The sequence below is a fragment of the Hemiscyllium ocellatum genome, chromosome 2 (assembly GCF_020745735.1).
Source record: "Hemiscyllium ocellatum isolate sHemOce1 chromosome 2, sHemOce1.pat.X.cur, whole genome shotgun sequence".
Taxonomy (NCBI): Eukaryota; Metazoa; Chordata; class Chondrichthyes; order Orectolobiformes; family Hemiscylliidae; genus Hemiscyllium; species Hemiscyllium ocellatum.
The window spans coordinates 52543953-52571429 of NC_083402.1; the positions used below are offsets into that span (position 1 = coordinate 52543953).

Genomic DNA, 27477 nt, shown 5'->3' on the forward strand with positions numbered 1-27477 from the left:
TAAATATAGATCATCCTGTCAGTGTGACATTTGCTCATCATAAAACCTTCAAGTTTTCTCCTAACCCACCCAGGCTTTCTCCTGTCCACCATGGATGCATTAATATCAAACTTATTAATTCTATAATGATTATGCAATGTTGGTCTTGGTGTCTGGTGCACTGATCAACAATCATACTCCTCCATCCATCACATTAATGAACATTTAAAGATGCTCACACTCAGAGAATCACTGATGTGAAAGTTTTACATTTATTTTCAGTATATTTGAACAAACTATGACAACTCAGGTGGGAGCAGTCTTGTTCAGCTTCATGCTATTGCCAAGGAAAAGTACAGCATCAGCGGTTGAAGAAAATGTTTTGGGTACCAAAGAAAATGGGTTTGATTTTCATATTAGTTAGACATTTTTTCTCATCCGTTATCAGGGATCAGACTAACTGTCTCTGAGAACTGAAAGACAGCAGAGAGGTCGAAAAAGGTGATGGTACAATACATCTGAGTGATGTAAGAGTACGTGTAGAAACGGAGGGCAAAATGCAGATGAAAAATTGGATAGGGCCAATGATAAATCATTGAGAGACACCAACAGAAACAATATGGGAATGAGTAAAAGATGATTATCTGGTTAAATTAACTAGACAAGAATATGGAACCACATAACTGGACAATGGTGGCATGGTGTTGGAGTAGGGGACTGCAGTCTAGCATATTGATGAATGGTAAGTATGAGGAGGGATAGTATACCTATGTCACAGGCACATAAAACTTTGATAATAGCTGTTACATACAGAAAAGTGTTCACATTGTGAAAACCTACCTGAAGAGGTTTAAACATAAAAGTCTGAGTAAGGTGAGCACAGATCGAGAGAAAAAAACATTTTCAATGACTTTGGAGAGGAAAGGGTGGGTATCAATGAGGTGGTAGATGAGAGCAAATTTGAAGGAAAATGGATATAATACCTGAGGAAAGAGACTTTTCATAAAATCAGCTAACCCAGCAGCAAGGAAGGGAAATTTTGCAGTCAGCAGTTTACAAAGTGGAAGGCGGGTCTCATGGACAAGGCAAGCCTGAAGGGGAGGTGAGGGGAGATAACAGGACATATGTATGTGAAAAGGAAAAAGAAAAGAGGAGTTAAGATAAATGCAGGTCTCTTACAGTCAGAAATAGGGAAGTTATAATGGGGTACAAAGGGAAGGCAGATCAATTAAGTATATATTGTGTCTCTGTCTTCATGAAAAGAGGACACAAATAATTTCTAAACATTATTGGAAAATGCAGGGTTTAGTGAGAGGAAAGAACTTCACAAAATCAGTGTATGGAGTGGGATATCGTTGGGGAAATTGATGGGATTAAATTGATGGCTGATAAATCTCCAGGGCCCAATAGTCTACATTCCAAACTATTTACATTAGTGGTCCTAGAAATAATGAATGCATTGGTGGTCATCTTTCAGGATTCTATTGACTCTGGAACAGTTCCTTTAGATTGGTCCTAATGTCACCAAACTATTTAAAAAAAAGTTAGAGCTACAGCAGGAAATTTTGATCGATTAGCTTGCCATCAGTAGTGGGGAAAATGCTGCCGTCTATGATAAAAGATTTAATACCAGGACTTGGCAAACAGTGACAGGATTGGACAGAGTCAGCATGGGTTTATGAAAGGGAAATCATGCTTTACAAATCTACTAGAATGATTCAAGGATGTAACTAGTGGTATTGATAAAGGGAGCACCAATGGACACTATTTAGTTAAACTTTCAGAAGGCTTTCAATATAGTCCATAAGAGATTAACATATAAAATTAAAATGCATGGGACTGGAACAGTGTGCTGACATGGATACAAACAGTAGGAATAAATGCGTCTTTTTCTGAGTGTCAGCCAGTGACAAGTGGGAGACTGCAGGCTTCAGTTTTTAGGTCACAGCTATTCACAATATATATTAAATAATGCAGATACTGGACCTGAAAGTAAAACTCCAGGTTTGCAGACAACACAAAGATGGATTGGAGGGTAAATTGTGAGGAGGATGCTAAGATTTGGAGAAGTTGAATGAGTGGGCAACTGTGTGGCAGATTAAGTATAATGTGGATAAATGTGAGACTATTCCCTTTGGTAGCAAAAACAGGAAGGCAGTTTATTATCGGAGTTGTGATAGATTAAGAAAGGGTGCGGTGCAATGAGACCTGGATGCCCTTGTACACCAGTCACTTTAAATAAGCACACAGTGAATGCAAATGGTATGTTGGCCTTTATCGCAAAAGGATTTGGGTGCAGAAGCAGGGATGTTTTGTTTCAAATGTTCAGAACCTTGATGAGACCACATCTGGAGTACTATGCGCAGTTTTGTTCTCCTTATCTGAAGAAGAATGTTCTGGCTATGGAGTGAGGACAATGATGGGGTAGCAGACTGATTCCTGGGGTGGCAGAACTGATGTACAGGGAGTGACTGGATTGGTGAGGGCTTTATTCATTGAAATTTAGAAGAATAAAGGGGCATTTCATAGAAACCTATAAAATGATAACAACAGGATTAGACAGGGAAAATACAGGAAGGAGGTTCCTGATGACCAGGGAATCCAGAACTATGGATCACAGTTTAAGGATAGGGGTACGCCATTTAGGGTTGAAAAGAGGTGAAATATCTTCACCCTGAGGGTGGCCAGCCTGAGGAATTCTCTGCCACAGAAAGCACTTTAGGCCAAAACATTACATATTTTCAAGCAGTTCGATATAGATTTTAGGACAAAAGGAATTAAAAGATGAGGGAGAAAGCAAGAGCAGTGTACGAATTGGAATGATCAGCTATGATTGTATTGATTGATAGAGCAGTCTCGAGAGGCCAGCTCCTGTTTTTTATGTGACTTCAGCGAAAGAACAATGAAACTACTGAAAAAAATGGTGTTTAGATTGTACTTGTTAAATTTCTGCAACGTTTTTGGCAACGTTTTTAACAGCAGGTGAACTGGAGAACTCTGCAAAAATGAACAGTGCAGGAATGACATGCTGATGTGTAAATTTCTACAGTGAAAAATATATGAGACCCCTTCCTATACCAAACACTTTGTCTGCATTGCGTAACTTAAATGATTATTTAGATAGCTGCATGTCCATGAATTGCTTGAAATTGCATGTTTGTTTGTTTTTAAATGCAACTCTAATATTTACATGATTCATTTAATAAAATATTGCTCTGGCTGATCAGAGAGTGTGTCAGACAGGGTTTTCAGAGTGGAAACCCAGAGCACAGATGCTGACAGTTGGTTACCATCTCTAGTTTATCATTAAACTTTATCATCAAAATTCAGGAGAGCTTACCAACAATGATGGCACATTAATGTCAATCTGGTCAAGTACTGTAAACATTTCTTTCACTTTAATTCTCAGTTTCCATGGTCTGTGCAGTTTGGCTGTCATCCAATAGCTCACGTTGCCATGAGGACCTTTGAAGGTGGCAGGAAGTGGTGGTCTGTCAAAGAGTTAAGACATCAGAAGACATTTGTGGCATGAAGTATGTTGCTAATTTAGGTTGACTAATATCAATAAAATAACAAACAATACCAAGCCTTTATAAAAGGATCAGTCTTGAAACGATGCCATCAATTCTATCAGACGTCATTTTACTATTTCCACTTGATTTTGCAGTTTCCAGTTCTCTGCTTAGAATAAAATGACAGAACAATCCATACTCCATGTGAGCCTCCCACATCTCTCCTTACGTGTCTCATCAAAACCAACGACTCCCATCTCCTTGCGATTCTTTATCTTGTGTTCCCTTAAATACATCTACACTAATTGTCTTGACCAATCCCCTTGTTAATAAATTCTATTTTCACCATATGTGTGTGAATATATGCTTCATTCCTCATGTTATTTATTGATGACCAGATTATATTTATGACCTTAGTTTTGCTTCTTCTTCAGCTGGAAACGTTCTCTGTATGTCTACTGTACTGAAACCATTCATAATTTTATTGATCTCTGTTACGCTATTGCCTAGCTTTCTCTTTTCAAGACAATACAAAAGAGACCATGTTGTGCATTGTCTCCTGTTGGCTTTAAGATAGCATTTCTGGTGCCATGTTTTTCAGTGATTTCCTATGCAATACCCCAGTAAGTATCAACATTTCCAAAATGTGAATTCCTTAACTTCTTTTAAATTCAGTTGTAGTATTTCATATTATAGCTATTGAAATTAATTGCTCATTCTGCAAGCATATGAAGGTTATATAATTTATCGTGGTTCTCCTTAATATTGCCCCACTAATGTTTATGGGCTATAGATTTAGAATGTGCGCTTTTGACTACAAAGTCTAAATCATTAACATTAATTATGAACAGCACGGATTCTTATGAAGATTTAATAGAAAATTGTAAAATTTGAGAAGAGTATGGCGTTGTTTTTCTTGGAACAGAGAAGGCAATGTACAAAAAAAGCTGACCTTCCAACTTTCCAATTTTTGCTGTACCCCATTTCCAACTGCCATTGTCAGCATGAGTTATTCTGGACAAGTCCCTACATTTGAGTTATCACCGAGGCTGGAGGAGCGCAGTGCTGCTCTGGTCTAGTGCTTAACTGATTATAACTTAACATTAAAGTATATTACACTGATCAATATGACCAATTAAATAACCTTATCTACACCAAGCTTTTTCACAGATGTGCCAAATAGATGATGCATCTCAGCTTCCTCCTCAGGTTCCCAGCATTTTAAATTGATACTTTATGTGATTTTGACTCATTGCTGGTCTTAACAGCCTTTGAAAAAGTGATGGTGAACTGACTTCTTGAAATACTGCAGTTGTTGTCATGTAAGCGCATGGAAGGTGTCATCAGGGAGGGAGTTCCTGGACTTCAATCCTGCATAAGGGCTGCATTATTTTATTTCTTTGCATTCTTGAGTGTGGACTCAATTGGACAATTAATCTATTTTAAAATCAAGGATGTAGAAATAAATTTTTATATTTCTTTTTTCAAATCAGAACTCATTGCAGTGGCACAACTATTTTTGTGAAGGAATGAATCCCACGATAGCATTGAATCCACATGAAGCCAAGCTTGGGTATTCTTCTCGAGAGTATGATGCTGGAAAAGCACAGCAGATCAGGCAGCATCTGAAGAGCAGGAGAAATGATGTTTCGGGCATAAGCCCTTCATCAGGAATGCACCACCGTCTCGACTCTGATCTCCAGCATCTGCAGTCCTCACTTTTTTCTGTTGGGTATTACTCTCCCAAGTTCTGAAGTTCCTACCTCCCAAATCCATTGCCATCTTTATCAGAATTCCATATTTGAATTTCTCCAACCAAATATCATGGAAGTGAACAACTCTTGCCAACAGAATTGTCTTCCTGTGTGACAGACACAGTTGACTGCACCATCTTCTTCTAAGTTCATTCTTTACAATCCTGACCTAATTTCCATCATTGGCTGCCTTTCCTTCAACTGTCTGGACTATTAGCTCCAAATGCCCTCCCTAAATCTCACCTGCCTCTCATTTCTCTTTCTAGATACCCATCTGCCTCTGTGTAAATATCTGACTTCATGTGATGAGTTGACAAATCTTGACCAATAATGATGTTATGATGTGCTTTGAGAAGTTTTATTATCTTAAAAGGTATGATAAAAAACCAAGTTGGTGTTGTAAAGTCACTGCTCCACACAGCCTCTCAAGCCCTCGATCTCCAGTCTACAATTGTATTTCCCAGAGTAAGTCTACAGCGACAACTCACATATTGCAACAGGAAATATCCGCTACTTTCTCTCAGGCAGGAAGCAGTCCAGTCAGAGATAATCTATACTGCCAAACATACCACAGACTGTAAACCACAACCTCTGCCCACCCCTTCCAGACTAGAACTGTCACACCCACACCCAGGTCACATCAAGTCCAATCAAAATTGAAACACCTGAAACTCAGCATGATGGCTCGGTGGTGAGCTTTTCCGCCTCACAGTGCCAGGGACCCAGAATTGATTCCAGCCTCAGCTGATTCTAAGTGTAGAGTTTGCACATCTTCCTTCAGGTGCTCCAGTTTCCTCTCACAGTCCAAAGATATGCAGGTTAGGTGGACTGGACATGCTAAATTGTCCATAGTGTCCAGGGATGTGTAGTTTCGGTGGATTGGCCATGGTTGGTGTTTAGTTACAGGGACAGGGTAGGGGGCTGCGTGCGATGCTCTCTGGAGGGTTGGTGAGGACTCAATGGGCTAAATGGCCTAATACCACACTATAGGGACGATATTCTCTCCCTGTATAATTCCCAAACTAATCCTACTGTTCCAGTCTCTCCCCATGGACTTCTAACAATCCAAAATCAATCCCACTGTTCTGCAGCCCTGCATCAATTCCAAACTCATCCCACTGTCCTACTCTCTTCCCATAGCCAAGTTTAAGTTACAAACTAATCCCATGTTCTCCACATAGTCCTGTATCAATTCTCCAAACTAATCCCATTGTTCTGCTCTCTTCCTGTAACCCTGTATCAATTACAAATTAATCCTATTGTTGCTGCACACTTGTAATGTCTTTTACTATTTTGAATAACTTAAAAATTATTCAATTCAATCAGAATCTAGGATTTTAAATGGTGAGGAAAGCAAACTGTGATGGTAAGAGAGCAAAGTTAGCTGTGGCATTTTAGGAAACCGTATTCAAAGATGGTAGACCAGCAATGCCTAACACTTAACATGAAAATTCGGAGCAGAAGTAGACTGTATAGCACTGTGAGTCTGCTTTACCATTTGATACAATCAGCTTCTAGTGCACTTTCCTGCCTGATCTGTATATCCCGTGCTTTCCTGAGACCAACAATCTGCCCATCTCAGCCTTATTATCAATGCAAATTTCTTCAGAACTTTATATTTTTCCACAAGATCACCTCTCATTCGTCTAAACCTCGGAGAACATTGACACCGTTTACTCAGCCACTTGTAGGATAGCCCTCTCTTCCCAAAGACCAATCTAATGAACCTTCATATTGTTTCCACAGGTCAGCACAACAAAGATTAAAAGCCTGTCCTGCACTGTAATATTCTACATTCTATATATGTGTTCTCTGCGTCATCTCCATTGTAAATACATCCTTTTTAAACTAAGAAATCAGAACAGCACAAGTACTCCAGGTCACATCAGAACAGCACACAATATAAGTGCAGCAGGATCACGTTCTTCCTGTTCTCTCATCCTCTTGCAAGAAAGATCAACATCCAGCAATTGTGCCATTTTCAAGTTTCACAAGTTGCACAACATGATTGGCTGCTTGCCCAAAAATTAAAGTCAGAGAGGCACACAGCACGGGAACAGATGCCTGAAAAACCTTATTGAATAACAACTGGCTAACATGATGGCACTGTAATAATGTGTAATACTATCGCAGAGCATAGGTGTAACTGATCCTGCAAAAGTAGGTAATACTCTGACAATTAAGTCTTGTAAATAAAGACTTGATAAAATATATTCTTGGCAAAAGGCCTTCAAGTTATTGAGTTAAATGAATCATACACAGAAGAAAGCTATTCAACTCTTTGTGCTTGTGCCAACTATCCCATCAGTCCTCATTGCCCGTCTCATTCTCTGTAGAGAGTCTGGAAACATTTTTGCCCATAGGTTTTTATCCTTTAACATGTAATAATTGAATGTGCTTTCAACACCCTTTCAGGCACACATTCCAGATCAATATACTGTCGCAGCAAAAGCAGCTCTTCTGCTGCCAATTATCTGAGGTAGTGGTCCATATGTCCATTTTGGAAATGTATTGGATTTATTTATTGTGACATGCTCACAAGCCACATACAATTTCAATGGACAGACAGGAGGCTGGAACAACACAGCAAGTCAGGTATCATCAGGAGGTGGAGACGTCGGGTATAACCTAACATTCCACATTCTGTTTTCTCTTCAGCAATCAGCGCTTTCAACATCAAAATATCTAAAGGAATGTTGATCCGATGAACACACCAGCATCATGAATACTGGAAATGTGATCCTGACGTGGATTCCAGAGGCCTCTCACAGCCATTCTCCAGCCTCCTTCAAACTGGAATCCAGGGAGTTCATCCTCATTTAAAGAAATTACCCTGAGACTGGAACTGCTTAAAGTCAGGGGTCTCGAATGATAAAGGACCTCTCCACTTTGAAAATACCACCCAATTCTGTTAAATAGAATTACAATTATGTTCCCCCTAAATACATCCCATTTTTAGCTTGTCTGTACTATGTTGTTTAATTTTGTTTTTATCTATCTATTCTAACCCTTATTTGCCTAATGAATTTGGGATTAAAACCTTTTAGCAATTTGTCTATTGGCTGAAAAGTGGAGATGTTACTTTAAATTCCTTTTACCCTGAAACTAGGTTGCTTTGTAGTAAAATAAAAGGCATTAGAGATGGTCCAGCTGAGGTTTGCTGGTCTGCACTGTGAGATACTGAGGCAGTTGAGCAGGTCACACTGCAACCACAGCCAATGCCCACCGCATTTCCCCAGAATCAGACTACAGGGAGAGTGAGGGCTGCAGCAGAACCACCTGCTGCAGGGGGCTGAGACCATTCAGGCACATTAAGGCCTACATTCAGGGGCTGACTGGAGCTTTGGGGAACAGGCTAACTGCTTGGAGGGGACAGACCTAGGGCTCAGTGAGGCTTTACGGCTCTCTCTCCCAGCCTTCATCAGCTCTTTGCTGCAAGGTACCATATGAAGAGCATATGGTACCTTGCAGCAAATGTGCAAGGTACCAAGAGCACAATGTGGACTGGTTTATTATTTAATATTTTAAAATGTTGGAGAGGGAGTCTCTTGTCTGAAAAGGTGCTTGGGTGCTTCTTGAGTGGAGAAGGCCTCATGGATACATAGAAAATAGGAGGTGAGTTCATTGTTGAGACCACTGAGAATAGGAGTTGGGATGTCATGTTGATGTTGTACAGACCATGGTGAGGCCACTTTAGGAAGGAAAGTTCAGAAAAGGCTTACCAGGATGTTGCTGGGACTGGAGGGTTTGAGTTAGAAGGATAGGTTGGGACTTTTTTCACTGGAGCGTAGGAGGTTGAGAGGTTTCCTTCCAGAAGTTTATAAAATCATGAGGGGCATAGTTAAGGTGAATAGCAAACATCTTTTCCCTAGGATGGGGCACATTTTAAAGGTGACAGGAGAAAGATTTACAAGGAAACTGAGGAACAACCTTTGCACATAGAGGATAGTTCATATGTGGAATAAACTGCCAGAGAAAGTGATAGATGCAGGTACAGTAACATTTCAGAGACATTTAGAAAGAGACATGAATAGGAAAGGTTTAGAGGGAGATGGGCCAAATGCAGGTAAGTGGGACTTGTTTAATTTGGGAAGCTTCATCAGAATGATCTGGTTCCATGCTGCATCATTCTATGATATGATTGAAGTATGCAAAACTGTGAGGGGTAGAGGTAGACAAGAGGAACTTGTTGCCCTTGGCAGAGAGTTCAAAAATCAGAAGTCAGAAATGCAAGGTCACTGGCAGAAGGATTAGAGATGAGGTAAGAAAATCTTCTTTACACAGAGGATGCTTGGTAGCTGGAATTTGCTGCCTGAGTGGATGGTGGAGAAAGAGATCTTTCAAACAGGACCTGGATCTGTAGGGCTATGGGTCATGTGTGGGAAGATGGGATTAGAAATCTCCCTTTCTACGGTTTTACCCTCCCTCATCGTTCTAAACTCCGTTGAGTATAGATCTAGAGTCCTCAACTGCTCCTCATATGATAAGCCCTTCAACCCTTCTTATAAACATTCTCTGGTCCTTCTCTAATGCCAGCACTTTGATGAATGATTCATACAAAGCTCAAATAGAGGTGTAAGAGGTCACTTTCATTGATTTATTTTTACCGTGGTGGTAGTCTTGTTAAAAAGGTGGATGCTTTACATTGAGAATGGTTGCAGTATGATGTATTTTAAAAACTGTCCTTTATTCAGCATTCCAGGAACTATACACATACTTAGGTTTCACATAAAGCATACGCAATAATTTCTCTCTTTAAAATTTCTTTATCATGTGATCTCTTGCAATACTGTTGGTGTAGCTTATCCTTTACTCAGTAATTCCTGTTAATAGCATAGTGTAACTTGGAAATTCCAGCTACTGATATTTAACAGTAATGAGGAGGAGGAGAAAGGTGTTTATCTTCATTTCTTTCTTTTAGGGAATAGTTATGACAGTAAAGGAGCAGGAGTTCTCAAAGTTAGGAATACTGTAGTGAGGAAAGGAAATACCAGTTTTGCAGAACTGGAGAAGGTGTTCCTCAGGCACAAAGACAGAAATTGCTGGAGAAACTCAGCAGATCTGGCAGCATCTGTGGAGAGAAATTAGTGAACAAGAGTCACTGGACCCAAAACATTAACTCTGCTTTCTCTCTGCAAGTGCAGCCAGACCTGCTGAGTTTCTCTAGCAATTTTTGTTTTTGTTTCAAATCTTCAGCATCTGCAGTTTTTTTTGTTAAGAAGTATCTCAACTAAAACTTGGACACGAAGATGGCTTACTGATAGATTTTCCACGTCTGTAAGCACTGAGAGGAGGGACAGGATGTTCATGGAGAAATTGATAGTTTAAGGTTCAAAGAAAATTGACTGCCAAGCATGGTGGTTGAAAGCCTTTTAAAGGTTGACAGAAATGGCTTGTGAAGACAATGCATCCTTTCCCAAACCACAAGTAAGCACATGGTGCAAAACAGAGTAATGACTTCACAACAAAGAACGATGTGGGTCCCACTGACAATATACAATCTGTGTCATTAATAAAGGCTTTATTCATCCTGTCTGTTGTGATCAATCTTCACACCAAGCACTAGTTTAAAACTAGTCCATTAACTCATACAATCTGCCACAAGGATATCAGCCAATTTTCGAGGACAGTTCATTGAAAAAGACAATGCATTGAGCCTTATTATTATGAAACAATTATTTAAAATAGGAAAACAACGTCAATTTCTTTTTAATTTCTTTAACTTTAATGTTTATCTCTGCAAGGGAGGATCTGGAACACAATCAGCAACAAAACGGGAAAGGCACTTGGGCAGAACAGAGTGAAAATTCCAAGGCAACATTGAAAAGGGAAGTCTGCAAATTGAGCTCAGACAGATCAGAGTGGGTATTGAGTCTCGTGACACAGGAGGCAGTGTGACAATGGAAGATTGATAGAAGGCTTTGCAAGGATCATCATGAGTGCTTTCTGTACTGTACCATTTCCAAATATTGCAATAAATCATAACCTAAACTAGTATTTATTGAAGGTCAGAATCATTGAGGATAACTTTAACTTTTAAGACTCAGCAAAAAACAAGTGATGGTGAACTGACAGCCTAGATTGTACCTCAGCTAGTTTTCATTTCTATTCAATAGAACGTCTATCAAAAGGTGAGGTAATCAAATGTCAGCCCACTGTGTGCAGTTCCTAACAATCTATGCTTTGTTTCAAATTACAAATGGAACCTTGGTGGAAGCAGGCCCTCCAAACTCGTCCAGAAACATAACCACTGCCATTTCATTGCCAACTCCAAGATGCCATTTAAAATGGACAGTATTCAATACTGGGGTTCTGAAGTGTGTGGTGTGCAATCTATTGAATATAGAAACATGCTAAGATTTCCTTAAAAAAACACCATCATGTAAAGAAAAAGAGCAGCAATATTTTAGGGCAACTTCCTAGAATTAGTTGTTCATTTGAAATACTGGTGCAATATTACAGCATTCCAATTTAGAACTTCCTTTGCTATCTGTTGAGTAGTCCTTTGATTCTCCTCTGAGTCAAATGCCAATGGTCCAATTCCTGTATCTATCTCGTAAACTTCCTCTGAACTACCTTCAATGCTCTTATATCTTTCTTTATCTTTCTTTATATAGGGTCAAGACTGTACATAATATATGACCTGCATAACTGGAACATAACATGCTTACTATCATTTCAAGCAATGGACAATGGTAGCATAGTGGTAATGCAACTGGGCTTGTATTCCAGAGGCCCAGGTTAATGTTGTGACACAGATTGAAATTCCCACAACAGCAGCTTGTGGAATGTGGGCATATTAGCAAAGTTAAATTTAGACATGCTACTGTGGGAAGATCAAAAGTAGAACTATGCGTGGGCAAGATGGATATTTATCAAAATCAAATTCTAATTCATAATTCTTCGCTTAATGTTAGCACAGATGCCTGAATCAAATGGATATAGTTTCAAACCACACTCATCACTCTAGTTATGAAGCAATATTGTCAGCAGATTATCAAAATTATTTGTAGAACCAAAGAATACTTACTTTCAAAATACAATCAAAAGTGCCAGGTACCCATTATGCAGGCAACCATCCAACAAGTGACTTGAAGAAGCATCTCTCAGATATAGAGGAGTCTGACAATTATAAATTTAGTGTATAGAAAGACATGGGAGTTAACATAGGCATTCCAATGGAATTAGCAGGGCAGGTTAGAAAGTTTACAAGGCCATATCAGATCCTGGACTTTATGAAGAACTGAAAAACCTTTAAACCTTTAAAACAAACTACAGTGTAGTTTGGTTTCAACAAGAATATTATGTCTAATTTTGAGCATTGTATTGTAGAATGTATTTTACAATATATGTGAAAGCCTTGGAGTGAGTGCAGAAAAAGATGAAAATGGTGACCAGGATGAGAAACATCAGTTACAGGGACAGGTTACAGAAGTTGGGGTTCCTCTCCCTTTTGAAGAGAAGGGCAGGAGGCAACTTGACAGATGTGCTCAGAATCTGGAAACAGAGATGAATTGTTACTATTGACAGAAGAATCAAGATCCAGAGGGCACCACTTAGGGTGACTGGCAAAAGAACCAACAGCAAACTGTGGGAAAAACTTTTATTTTAAATCAAGAAGTGACTGGGATATGGACACACTGCTTGGGTAGATGGTGCAGGAAGACTCAATTGTAGCTGAAGGTAATTGGCTAAGTGCTGGAAGAGAAAACTTTACAAGTCTTCAGGGAAAGTATGGCAGAAAAGAAATAGAGTAGTTGTTCTTGCAACAAGAACATGATTAACTGAACAGCTTCCTTCTGTGTTGTAACCATCTATGACGGGCAGGATAGAGGAACAATCTAAAATTCAGCACAATAGTATATAATACTGTCACAAACTCACGAATGTGGAAGCACAAGGCTGAATGGATATTCATGTCTGCCTGGAGGTAGAACTGTAAGTTGTTCAGAATCATCTGGAAAAAAAATGTCAATGAGTTAGTTGTTTAGAAATACCAAAGGAAAAATCTTATTATAGGCTATACTAGAACCAGTAATTTGATTCTTGTGCTGAGATCTCTGCATCTCAGGTGTTAAGTGATCCTAGATAGAACATTTTTCTTATTATACTGGGAATGTTAGATCATCTCATGTAAAGATTCAGTGTTACTGAGGATCTAAAATCTGGATTTAGGCTGTTGTCAGGAGCAACCATTTAATGCATGCTTTTATTAACTACAAAATGGCTTCTTAATGTAAGTAACATAAAATAACATAACAAAATGGCTTCTAGGAACAATGGCATCTAACTCTGCTGGAAACTGCATTCCTGGAGTAATTGAAAGAGATTAGCAAACAATGCCCTGTTCATAGTATGAATTAACTAAGTAAGACATAACATTATGTTTATTTGACCGATCGGGGAACCCGAGAGGCCCCTCCCGGGATCCAGATTTACATTATTTCCAAAAGTGGAAGGCCATGTTGTTGAGTATGAATAGTTATTAAAGGTTTTCTACTAACATTAAAACTGTGTCTTTGTGCATCAGCCATCTTGCCCTCACATCAAGTATTATTCAAGAGTATTATTCAAGAGTAATTAGCCACTGAAGACAAGCAAAAGATGATGTATCAATTACTGGTTCTCGTATTTGAAAAAATGGGCTACCCAAGAGAAAACAGGGAAAATACCTGCTGCAAATTCACTTTAGACACTGATTGCAAATGGTCACAAAGTGAGTAGAGAGCTTCTCCAATAGACTCATGTCATTATTGGGCTTTGTTGTCATTTAACTCAACACTTCCGTTTTAATGAAGTATATAGAAGATGCATGTGTATCCACTCTGCCTGCTCAAACCTGGTGATATGAGGTATGCACTATTTTGAAGCACATATCTTGTCATATAGTCAGAGAGCTGTACACACAAAAAGAAACCCATCAGTCCAACTCATCCATATTGACCAGATATCTTAAACTGATCGAGTCCCATTTGCCAGCATTTGGCCAATATCCCTCTAAACCCTACCTATTGATGTACCCATCCAGATGTCTTTTAAATGTCATAATTATACCTGCTTCAACCACTTCTTCATTCCATACACGCACCACCAGTTGCATGAAAAAGCTGCACCTTAGCTCCATTTAAAATCTTTCCCCCTCACCTATTTTTCGACTCCCCTACCTTGGGAGAAGACCTTGGCTATTCACCCTATCCATGCCTCTCGTGATTTTGTAAACCTCTATGAGGTCACCCCTCGGCCTCTAATGCTCCAGGGAAAATAGCCCCAGCCTATTCAGCCTCTCCTTATGGCTTAAACCCTCCAACCCTGGAAACATGCTTGGGAATCATTTCTGAACCCTTCGTGGGCTGTCAGAACAACTATAGAATGGTATGGAGGAAGTGTTGAGAAACCCAATGTAACTGTTGTGGTTCTGTTCGCCGAGCTGGGGGTTTTTGTTGCAAACGTTTCGTCCCCTTTCTAGGTGACATCTTCAGATGGTTTGAATCTGCTGCTTCCGATCGTCAGTTGCTGTCTGCTGCAGTGACAGCAACTGACAACCGGAAGCGGCAGATTCAAACCAGTATAAATGCCGGAGGAATCAGTACAGAAGCGCTTCACAGGAGGCTCCCAAGCACTGAAGATGTCATCTAGAAAGGGGACGAAACGTTTGCAACAAAAATCCCCAGCTCGGCGAACAGAACCACAACAACGAGCACCCGCGCTACAAATCTTCTAACTACTTTGAATCCAATGTAACTCTCTGCTTGAAAGGATCCTCCAACTCTGGAAGTGGTGGCATCATTGAAAAATGGTCAGCAATTACTTCAAAATAAATCACTGTTAATAGTGTAATCTAGCTCTGCTGTAAAAAGTACAGGTGAGTATTTCCAGGTCTCAAGTGTCAGAACACAACTGATCAGTGCAATGGACAGTCAGACAAAAGATTTCCACTGTATAACTGCAAGTGTGCAGTTCAGTTCCAACTTGTGACATGGGTTTGGGATATGATATTGAAGCAACTTTGTTAGCCATGATCCATCCAATGAATGTTGCTTCCATGTTGAAGCCAATATGGTATAACATCTAGAGCATCAGAAAGGATTAGAGACAATTATATGCTTAGATGAAGGTAGTCCTGATAAGTGAATTTGGTTATCTCCATTATCAATCACATTTCTCATTGATCTCGATGTACTGATTTTGTTTGATGATTATTTGTTGATTAGGTAATTGTAATGTCGGACTTAAAAATGCTATCTCCAAAACAGGCTATTAAGGGTTAACTATTAAGGGATATGACAATCAGCAACTGGAGAATGTGTAAAATTACATGGAAAGCAGGCCTAGTGAAAAACAGCCTGTTTTGGCTGTTGGGCAACTGCACAGCCTTACTTGTCTGTGGGAATTATTCTTTCATGCAGCTAACACTGAGACACCTAGAGATATTTGTTTTCTGCACAATGGAATGTCTTGAAAAGTACTGAAAATACTATGAAATGGTGATACAGCACATAACTAGAATAACATTGAATTTTGGACTTTGTCCCACTCTTTCGGTTTGCATCATGTACATATATTAAATAGAAAAGCACATTGAACAGCTAACAGTTAATCAGAATGTTATCAGCAATGGGCAAACTTTTAGCAGGAACATTTGGATGATACTGCGATGTCCATTTCATTGTCCAAACACTTTCAGGTGTCTCTTGAGAATTGCTCCAAAGAAATCATTGAAACCATGACTTTGTAACCGGACAAAGATGTTTGTGATAATACTCTGCATATTTTGCCAGCACTATCATCTATCACAAACTAAAGGGCATGAGTCAAACAGTTACTCAGGAAAAGTTACATAATTAAATACATGGTCTATTCCACCACCATCCCCACTCTTCCCCCCACAAACTACACCAATCCTACATCAGAGACAAACTCCCTCCCACAACCTGTTACCTCCTGCCTTGGGATCTGACACTCTGTGGGCCCAGACACACGGACTCATGAGATTGCCACTTCCTGGAAATTTCTCATCCAATATAACCAAAATCTGGATAGCCATTTAATCACAAACAAGTTGCAAGGATTTGTCAAATAATATTTACGTTATGTATTGAACCATATAACTACCTTCAGTTTTGTAGAAGGGGTCACTGGAGAATTTTTATAAATATACATCTAAATAGAGTCCTAGAGATTGACAGCATAGGAGAAAGAAATCCACTCTGGTCAAAACGACCTCCTAACTATTTTAGTGTCATTTTTTAGCACTTGATTCATAGCCTTGCTATGCTTTGACATTGCAAATGCACATCAAAATACTTCTTAAATATTCTAGGGGTTTCTGTCTTCATTGCCCTTCCAGGCAGTGAGTGCCAGAAAACTCTTTCCTTACATCTCTTCTGAACCCTCTGCTCGTACCTTAAATCTATTCCACTGAACCCACCATCAAGGGGAAAGGTTTCTTCCTATTTACATTTTTTATGATGGTCATAATTTTATACATCTTAATCATGTCCCTTATCAATCCCTTATGCTCTAGGGTAAACAAACTCAGTCTGTCCAATTTCTATATCTGAAACTCTCCAAGCTAGGCAGCATCCTGGTAAATCTCCTCTCCACCCTTTCCAGTGGTATCATATTCCTCCTGTAATGTGGATTCTAGAACTGCACACAATACTCTAGTTTAACCAATGTTTTATACAGTTGCAGAATAACCTCCCTACTCTTAAATTCTATGCTTCAGCTAATACCATATGTCTTCATAGTTATTTTATCCTCCTGTTCTGAAACCTTAAGGGACTGGGGGATAAGTGCGCCAAGATCTCTTTGATTCTTGGTGCTTCCAGCAGTACTACAGTCCATTGAATACTCCCTTTCCATTATAAATGGCTGTAGAAAATTTGATGGGAATAGGTGCACCCACTGGTGGTGTGCCGAAATTCAACCGCAGTTGGACTGAAACTTTATCAGGGCTTTCAGAGGTTAATGTTCAAGCACGGATGTGGTTAAAAAAATCAGAATGATGATTTTTGTTTGTTCTGTAATTAAGTTATTAATTATGTTTCATTCCTTTTTTAAATTCTTGGCTGGCAGCTTTTATTATCTGTGTGAATGTACAGTAATGCTGATTGGTTGCAGATACAAGCTGATCTCCAGTGCTATTCAGAGTGGTTTTGTTAGGTGCCATAAACCATAAAGGATCTTGACAGGTGGAAAGCTTAAAGACAGTGTCTTTCTGTTTTTCTGTATTTTTAATTGTGAACTGAAATGGGAAAAGGACAATTAAAAATAAAAACAAAAGATTGTTGAAGGATCACTTCAGGTTTTAAAAGTAACATGACAATCTTTGCGAGCACCATTTATGCAGTTTCTTATTCAAGCAATAGTTGGAGTGAATTTTACAGATGGGTAGCAGCTGAGTAGTGACTACAAATGGAGATTCAGCCTGGCACAAGCAGCTAATTTACTGTCAACTAGTGACAAGTTAATGATGACAAAAGCCCCCAGCTTGCCAACAGCTAGGTTTCGGATTGCTATACAATTTGTCACTGACAAAAGAGAAAAATCATCACAGCTCCCTCAGCTCAGAGCTCTCTGTTCTCTGTAGTAAAAACTACAATAAACTAGAAGGAAGAGAGTTACATTTTCCTTCAGTAGTTGCTGTAAGTTGTGACTTCCAATAACTAAATCAAAGGACTTGTTAAACTTGTTCCCTAATAATATTGACACTCACATGCAGCTAATCACATGGACATAGAATGCATATGCTTGAACAACTGCAGTGTTCTGTGCTGAGACTGCCACACCACACCACAGGTCTGCTGTTGACCCAGTTCTGTACTTTTTCTAATTCATTCATGTGATGTGTCATGGAACAGCATTTATTGCTCATCTCTAATTGCCCTTGACAAGATAGTCGTAAGCTATCTCTTGAAGCACTGCAGTCCACACAGTATAGGTATACCCACAATGCTGTTCAGGAGGACAGTCCCAGATGTGGAAGCAGTGACACTGAAAGAATGATGATATTTTTCCAAGTCAGGATGGTGAGCGGCTTGGAGGGGATCTTGGAGGCATGGTGTTCCCATGATTCATCAGGCACATGGGTTTGGAAAGTACTATCTAAGAAGTTTTGATGAATTTCTGCAGTGTAGCTTCTGGATGATAAAGGCCATAAGGAGCAGAAATTAGGCCATTCAGCCCATCGAGTCAGCTGTGCCATTCAATCATGGCTCTTAAGTTTCTTAACCCCATTCTCCACTTTCTCCCTGTAACCTTTGATCCACTCGATACTTAAGAACCTATCTATTTCAGCCTTAAATATACTCAATGACCTGGCCTCCACAGTCTTCAGTGGCAATGAATTCCATACATCCACCACTCTCTGGCTGAAGAAGTTTCTCCTTGGCTTCATTCTAAAAGGTCTTATCTTTCCTCTAAGGTTATGCCCTTGGGTCCAAGTCTCTCCTACCAATGGAAACATTTTCCCAACATCTACCCTGCCCAGGCCATTCAGTATTCTATAGGTTTCAATTAGTTCCCCCCCCCCCCCACCTTTCTTCTGAACTCTATTACATATAAACCCAGAGTCCTCAAAAGGTTCCTCATATGTTAAGCTTTTCGTTCCTGAGACCATTTTCATGAACTTCCTCTGAACACGCTCCACTGCTAGTACATCCTTCCTGAGATATGGGGCCCAAAACTGTGCACTGTACTTCAAATGTGATCTGACTAGAGCTTTATAGAGCCTTAGAAGTACATTCCTAATTTTATATACTGCTACTGAGAGTCAGGAGGTGGAGAGAGCTGATCTGGTGCCAATCAAGTGAACCGCTTTGTCCTGGATGGTGCCAAGTTTCTCAACTGTTGTTGACAAGGCAAGTGGGGAAGATTGCATTACACTCCTGACTTGTGCCTTGCAGGTAGTATCCAGACTCAGGGAAGCCAGGAGGTAAATTTTAAGCTCTGTATCACCCAGGATCCATTTAAGTGATTTGTCTGATATTATTAATTTGGTCAAAGCTTGTCCAAATTCCTCAAGGGTTACATAAATCAAATCAGTCACGATTCCAAACAAATCGATTATCCTCCTGTTTCATCTGACTTCAGGCTGTGACAGGAATTCATACAAGCTTGAACAGATTTTTCAAGGCTTCCAGAAATGAAGAATGTCTCTTTATTAGCTTGCACAAACTTCCTGTTTATCTAATTTCAGTATTCTAAAGCAGGGCTTCATGCAAGTCTATACACATTTCTCAGATTTACTTGTAACAGTTGTGACGCATCCAGTTTTACAGAACTTGAGTATTGCTGAACAAGACACATTTTGTCCAAGTTTTTCATCCTACTCGCATCAACACAATTCAAGAATACCAATTCAAGGGAAAAACAAACATTTATATTGCAATTGTGTTTGTTCTTGATCACACCGTTGTCCATTTACAGATTCTGGCACGCCTCTATCAGAGATCACTTGCTTACCAATTAATATTCTCATCTCATGCAATATACGTGTTCATTTACCCCTAGAATTGTATTCTTGTGAATTGTCTTGATGAGAACAAGACAAAAACTGCCATAAAATGCAATTCTCAAGTTGTGATTCTGCACAAGTAGACAAATCCTACAGCTTCAAATGTCACATGCAGTGAATTTAAAGCCTGATGGGTGTTTACCATTTTGCTGCAAAACCTCCTGTACTAATGGAAGAGAAGAGGAAGAAATATAAACAGCAGGGTCAAAACCCAGTAGTTACAATTCTCAATTGCTTTTAATGTTTTAATGATGGCCATGATGTGGAGGAGCTGGTGTAGGATCAGGTATCTGCCTGATGAAGGAGCAGTGCTCTGAAAGCTAGTGCTTCCAAATAAATCGGTTGGACTATTACCTGGCGTTGTGTGATTTTTAACATGTTTTAAGACTTGGAAAGAACAAAATGAACTTTGAATCTGGAGAGAAACTATGAATAAGATTTATTATCGAAAAGAATTTTAGCTCAAAACTGCTCACTTTTTGATCACAGCACTTTTCCTGCACTACTTCTTCCCACAAAACTTCAACAATCATCAAAGGCCCCTCAAAAGATGTGGGTGCTGTAACCACAAACAAACTGTTGTTGTCAAGGTGTGTGGTATAGGGAAGGTACTGGATTCACCTAAAAAGGATAGGGAATAGAAGAACAGGGCAGAAGTGGCCAGCAAGAACAATGATCACTATATATAGAACCATATAGTACGGAAAAAGCCTTCAATCCCTTCAAATCTGTACTGCCAAAAGAATGAGGGTGTGGGGGTTTGGTATGCACTGCCTGTGACGGTAGTCGAGGCATGTTTCACCTATATTTTTGAATCAACTTGTTGACAGATGGGACTTGATCCCAGGCCTCCTGGTCCAGCAATAGAAACATTATCACTGTGTGTTTCTTCAAAGGGTGTATTAGCCTTAAGATAAGCATAACTGTTGATACAAAGGCTGCAACAATTTCCATTCTCACCAGACTGCTAAACATAGCAAACCGCCAAGAGCCCAAAAGTACAGAATCCCAGCATATCAAGTCCAATGCTTATTCCATGCTCCCTGAACCAGTCACTCCTTTTGGGTGTGAGAAATCTCAGCATGTCTGAGTTCTTCATATCTTGTTCGCAGCATTCCACCAGACAAATCACCCAAATGCACAATTCTGGCATCTTTATTTTTAAAAATGTTAGTAGATGAGTTACGCGATGCTAATGGGTGTTTATTTCCTAAAGGTCTAATTAAAGGGATTACCAGAAAAACAGCATTTTGGGATTCCAATGAAAATTGCTTTTAAGATGGGATAAAGAACATTAGTGAACCAGATGGGTTTTTACAACAGCTTCTTGGTCATCATTGGATTCTTCATTCAAGAGTTACACTGAATTGAAATTCCACCACCTGCCATGGTAAGATTTGAACCTGGGTCCCCAGAACACGACCCGAATCTCTGGATTAATAGTCCAGCAATAATACCACAAGGCCATCACCTTCCCAATTAACAACAGTATAAGCAAAGACTGTAGCACAAAAGAAACAATGGCAGTATTCCAACCTCAGTGCCAGAAGACCAGGGTTCAAGTCCTACTCAACCTAGAGGCCTGGACAAGTTGATTTTAAAACAAAAGTAAGGAGCAGATGAGAAGCATTGATTCAAGCTCACAAATTAAATAATGTGCTATATTTTTAAAGGAGTACAGATTTATTTGAAATAGATGAGCAAATTATTCTTGTTGCTTGCTATTCCTGCCCCATTTGAGAATTTCTTGTGTCTTGGATAAACAGAGATATCTCCAGCTGCTTTAGCATGCGCTTAGGTTTTGGGGGCAGGGAGGAGCAGGGTGGGCAATGAAGCTGGAATTCCTAACAACTTCTAAAACAATGGGGCAGAACGCCAGGGAACAGAGGCAGGTTTTCTCACACCAGCACACCTTAGTCTTAGCCACCCTGTGTCCCCATGCCTCCAGGGTTGGCAGTCCAAACTCTATTATACATCCACCAACCACCCCCTCACCTTTACACAGTGACAGTGATCATCAGTCCACATCTGCCTGTTATGAACCGTCAGCCTGTAGAAGTGAGGTGCATCACTGATCTCAAGGGGCAGCCAGTGTTACTGTGCAGCGTCAGGAACAATAATTCCAAGTAGGCAAAAGTGAGGACTGCAGATGCTGGACATTAGAGTCAAGGTTAGAGTGGTGCTGGAAAAGCACAGCAGGTCAGGCAGCATCCGAGGAGCAGGAAAATTGACATTTCAGGCAGGAGCCCTTTATCGGGGATCTGTATGTTCCAAGTGTTCATTTAGCAGATACTATAGAAGATAGTTGCTTTTCATGGAGAGTAGGAAAAACTAGGAAAAGGTACAAGTATGGTAGTCTTTACGATACACGTTACTGTCAAAAGGTATCATTAGAGACTGCTAGGAACGCTGCTCGTTGGATGCTGCCTGAACTGCTGTGCTCTTCCAGCACCACTGATCCAGAATGATGATGCCCCGAATGAGTCTAATCCTGACCATTAAGCAAGGGACTGCACAGGAGGGAATAATAAAAGGTAGTAAGTTATAGGAGGTTCCAAAATCAGGGGAACAGACAGGCTCATAACATCAAAGAGAGGTGGTGAGGAAATTATGCAGAGAGAAACAAATGAGCTAGATTTGGAGGACACATTGGATTCATTCATCAGTGTTTAAGCATAAAGTGCTGCTGGGGAAAGTGATATTGTGGCACTTAAGGGAATTGTGAAACTAAATGCTCAATATTCAAGGATATAAAATGTCCAAAAAGGACAAGGTGGGGTAAAAATAAGGGTGTGGGGAGGGGGTGGGTGGAAAATTGATTAGGGAAGATATTTTGTGTAGGACAATAGGAATATTCTTGATGTGCAAAAACTTCATCCACTTGGTTAAAGACGAGGAGCAAAATGAAAGGGTGTGATGGCCCTACTGAAAGATTATATAAATCTCCAAATAGTGATTTAAATAGAGGAGAAAAACTGCAGGGAAATTGCAATTGTGTACAACTACCACTGAACAGCATGATTTGGTACTTTAGTCACGCAATATTCCTTGGCATCATATGTGAATTTCAGTGCCAGAATGATGTCTAGCATGCAAGTCATTCATGCAAGATCAAACCAAACTGCCTATTATTTCCATTTCTTGTAATTGGGTGGATACAGATTATGCTCAACCAGCCCATGCCTGTAGAATCAAAACAAACACTAACTAGTATTGGTTCATTAGAACATTGAATCTATCACACTTTAAGAAAATACAAGGTTCCTCAAGATGTGTAGAAAAGTTTTATCAGAATGATTGAATGAATGAGGGATTTTAGATACAAGATTAGATTGAAGAAGCTGGAGTTGTTTACCTTGAAGCAAAGGGAGGAGAGATTAGATTAGATTAAATTCCCTACAGTGTGGAAACAGGCCCTTCGGCCCAACAAGTCCACACCAACCGTTGGTGCGTTAGTCAGAGGGAAATGGGTCTGTAACCCACCCTGACCCATTTCCCTCTGACTAACGCACCTAACCTATGGGCAATTTAGCATGGCCAATTCACCTAACCTGCACATCTTTGTGATGACAAAAAAAAAGGACTGTGGGAGGAAACCCACGCAGGCAATGTGCAAACTCCACACAAACAGTCACCCAAGGCTGGAATCAAACTTGGGACTTTGGTGCTGTGAGGCAGCAGTGCTAACCACTGCACCACCATGCCGTCCCTAAAGATGGTAAAGGTGCACAAAATATTGACAGGTTTGGACTAGTTAGATAAAGAAAATCTGTTTCTGTTTGCTTATGGTACTAGGACTAGGTGACACAGACAAATGTTTGAACAGAGGATGCAAGGTACTCCCATTGAGAAAGTATGAGTTTGCCCATGAACTGATAATAACCTGGAACTTGTTATCCATGACGATGGTGCAAGCAGTGAAAATCAATGATTTGAAAAGAAATTGAATGGGCCCTTTAAGAAAGCAAATTTGTAAGACTACAAGGGTAGAGAAAAGGAGTAGAAATTACAGAATTAATCTATGGAGAGCTAGCACAGACTTAATGGGATGAATGGCCACCTTCTGCATTATTTAAAGTTACTCTACGGTGTGTAGGACTGCACTCCCATAGGTTGATGTTAAGCTTACCAAATGTCTGGCATCTCCCAAATCTGGAACAGTTATTTCCCAGGCAAAGCTGCTCACATTTCAGCAGAAAGTAAAGTTTATCTCCTAAAGTATCTCAATGGCAGGGAGGCCATCTATAATGGTCACCTCAGTGTAGACATACTGTGACCGACCACCATAGAGGAACCTTAGGTGACATCACCATTCCTGATCCCAAAAACTGCCCCACTGTATACATGAGCCTGACTGACAATTCTAAATTTCTTCTCACACTTCTGATTGTCCAGCAAATGCTGTCCAATCGCGTAATCACACCAAAATGTTGGATATTACTTTGTGAGTTTTACAAGTGTGACTTGATGGGTAAGGTTGTTGCAAGCAGCCAGAGAAACATGTTTCATACAATCTGCCAGCTTTCGGTACTTTCAGCCTAAATACCAGGCATCATACTGGTGTTGAAATTCACATTACTCAATTGTGTGGTAGACAGAGTGTCCTTTTGACCTAATATGCTATTAATTAAGAAAGGCTGTTAGCAAACATCAAGGGACTATGGACCAGTGAGCCTGACATCAGTGGTGGGTAAGTTGCTAGAGGGGATTCTGAGAGACAGGATTTATATATATTTGGAAAGGCAAGGGCTGATTATGGTTAGTCAGCATGGGTTTCTGAATGGAAAATTGTGTCTTGAGTTTATTTGAAGAGTTGACCAAGAAGATAGGTGAAGGCCGGGTGGTAGATGTTGTCTATATGGACTTTAGCAAGGCTTTAGCTCAGGTTCTGCATGGTCATCTGGTTCGTAAGGTTAGAACACATGGGATACAGGAACAACTAAGCAACTAGATACAAAATTGGCTTGATGTAGGAGACAGAGGATGGTGGTAGAGGGTTCTTCTTTAGACTAGAGGTTCATGACCAACTTATTGGTTCTGGGTCCCCTGCTATTTCTCATTTATCTGAGAAGCATGGTTAGTAAGTTTGTGGATGACAGCAAAACTAGTAAAATAGTGGATGTGAAAAAGATTATCTAAAAGTACAACTCGACTTTGACCAGGTGGGCCAATGTGCCAGGGAATGGCAGATGGAGTTTAATTTAGATAAATATTGCATTTTGATAAGACAAATCAGGGCAGGACTGACACAATTAAGGGAAGGCTCTGGGGAGTGCTGTTGAACAGAGAGATTGAGGCCTTCAGCTACGTAGCTCCCTGAAAGCCGTATCACAGGTCGACAGCGTGATGAAGACGGCCTTTGGCACATTTGCCTTCATTGGTCAGAGCACTGAGTATAGGGCATTAGTAAGGCTACTTTTAGACTATTGTGTACAATTCTGATTATCCTGTTATACGTAGGATATTGTTAAACTGGAAAAGGTGCAGAAAAACTTTAAAAGGACGTTGCTGGGACTGGAAGGTATGAGTTATAAAGAGAGGCTGGACATTTTTCCCTGGAATGTCGGAGGCTGAAGCATAACCATATAAAGTCATGATGGGCATGGATAGGGTGAATAACCAAGGTCTTTTACCAAGGGAAGGGGAGTCCAATACTGGAGAGCACAAGTTTAAGGTGAGAGGAGAAATATTTAAAAGGGATCTAAGAAGCAACTTTTTCATCCATGTTTCATATGTGGAATGAACTGCCAGAGGAAGTGGTAGACATTGGTACACTTACAACATTTAGAGTCATAGAGATGTACAGCATGGAAACAGACCCTTCAGTCCAACCCATCCATGCCGACCAGATATCCCAACTCAATATAGTCCTAGCTGCCAGCACCTGGCCCATATCCTTCCAAACACTTCCTATTCATAAACACATCCAAATGCCTCTTAAATGTTGCAATTGTACCAGCCTCCACCACATCCTCTGGAAGCTCATTCCATACACGTACTACATTCTGCCCTTAGGTTTCTTTTATATCTTTCCCCTCTCACCCTAAACCTATGCCCTCTAGTTCTGGACTCCCCAACCCCAGAGAAAAGACTTTGTCTATTTATCCTATCCATGCCCCTCATAATTTTGTAAACCTCTATAAGGTCACTCCTCAGCATCCGACGCTTCAGGGAAAACAGCCCCAGCCTGTTCAGCCTCTCCCTGTAGCTCAGATCCTCCAACCCTGGCAACATCCTTGTAAATCTTTTCTGAACCCTTTCAACTTTCACAATATCTTTCCGATAGGAAGGAGACCAGAATTGCATGCAATACTACAACAGTGGCCTAACCAATGTCCTGTACAGCTGCAACATGACCTCCCAAATCCCGTACTAAATACTCTGACCAATAAAGGAAAGCATCCCAAACGCCTTCTTCACTATCCTATCTACCTGCAACTCCACTTTCAAGGAACTATGAACCTGCACGCCAAGGTCTCTTTGTTCAGCAACACTCCCTAGGACCTTTCCATTAAGTGTATAAGTCCTGCTAAGATTTGCTTTCCCAAAATGCAGCACCTTGCATTTATCTGAATTAAACTCCATCTGCCACTTCTCAGCCCATTGGCCCATCTGGTCCTGATTATGTTGTAATCTGAGGTAACCTCTTCGCTGTCCACTACATCTCCAATTTTGATGTCATCTGCAAACTTACTAACTGTACCTCTTATGCTCACATCCAAATCATTTATGTAAATGACAAAAAGTAGAGGGCCCAGCACCAATCCTTGTGGCACTCCACTCATCACAGGCCTCCAGTCTGAAAAACAACCCTCCACCACCACCCTCTGTCTTCTACCTTTGAGCCAGTTCTGTGTTCAAATGGCTAGTTCTGTATTCCTGTATTCCATGAGATCTAACCTGGCTAATAAAAGACATTTGGACAAGTACATGAATAAGAAAGGTTTAAAGGGAAATTGGCTAAATGCAGGCAAATGGAATTAGTTAAGTTTAAGATACCTGGACAGAATGCTTGAGTTGATCTGAAGATTTGTTTCTGTGTTGTATGACTGTATGACCTGATGGCAGCATACTGTTTGTGGTGAACACCACTTGTGATGCTAATGTACTTTAGCAGTGTGAAACAGCTGATATTTTAAAATCAACAATACTCTATATCTGTAGTGTGAATTTCACACATTGGTCTGTAACCAGTTATAGGGAAATTTCAGGGTTTAAAAATAGTTATGCCATCAAACAGGATAAGCAGCCAATCACAATGAAGCACTATCACACACAGCAAAATATAAAGCATCAGTTCGGAGGCAGGGTCACTGGACCCAAAATGTTAAATCTGATTTTTCTTTACAGATGCTGCCAGACCAGCTGAGCTTTTCCAGCAACTTCTGTTCTTATTCATGAAGCACTAGCATCTGCTTTTCATGAGATTAAAGTTAAAAACTAAAATATCACAAGATTATACAGAATAGAAGTAGGGCTAGGGCATTCGCCCTATCCAGTATGCTCTGCCAGTCATTAAGATCACAGCTGATCTGATGTGGCCTTTGCTTCACTTTCCTGTCTGACACACCATAACCCTAAGTTCCCTGATAGATTAAAAATCTGCCCAATACAGCCATAAATATTCAACAGCCCAGCCCACTTAGGAAGTAAATATCAACCACTGATGACCCTAAACAAACTTTAAGAAATTCCTCAAATATATTTCACAGCT

At 40.1% G+C, this 27477-nt stretch overlaps 1 protein-coding gene across 4 annotated transcripts in view; it reads right to left on the reverse strand.

Annotated features, from left to right (window-relative positions):
* Nucleotides 1–27477, reverse strand: part of LOC132827541 (arrestin domain-containing protein 3-like) — a 72383-nt gene that overhangs the window by 12270 nt on the left and 32636 nt on the right. For all 4 annotated transcript variants that reach the window (XM_060844172.1, XM_060844171.1, XM_060844175.1 and 1 more), the window contains exons 2-3: nucleotides 13130–13202; nucleotides 3320–3470 (exon numbers count right to left, since the gene is read on the reverse strand). In XM_060844172.1, coding sequence (XP_060700155.1) covers nucleotides 3320–3470; nucleotides 13130–13202 — 224 coding nt within the window. The remainder of the gene's footprint in view (nucleotides 1–3319; nucleotides 3471–13129; nucleotides 13203–27477) is intronic.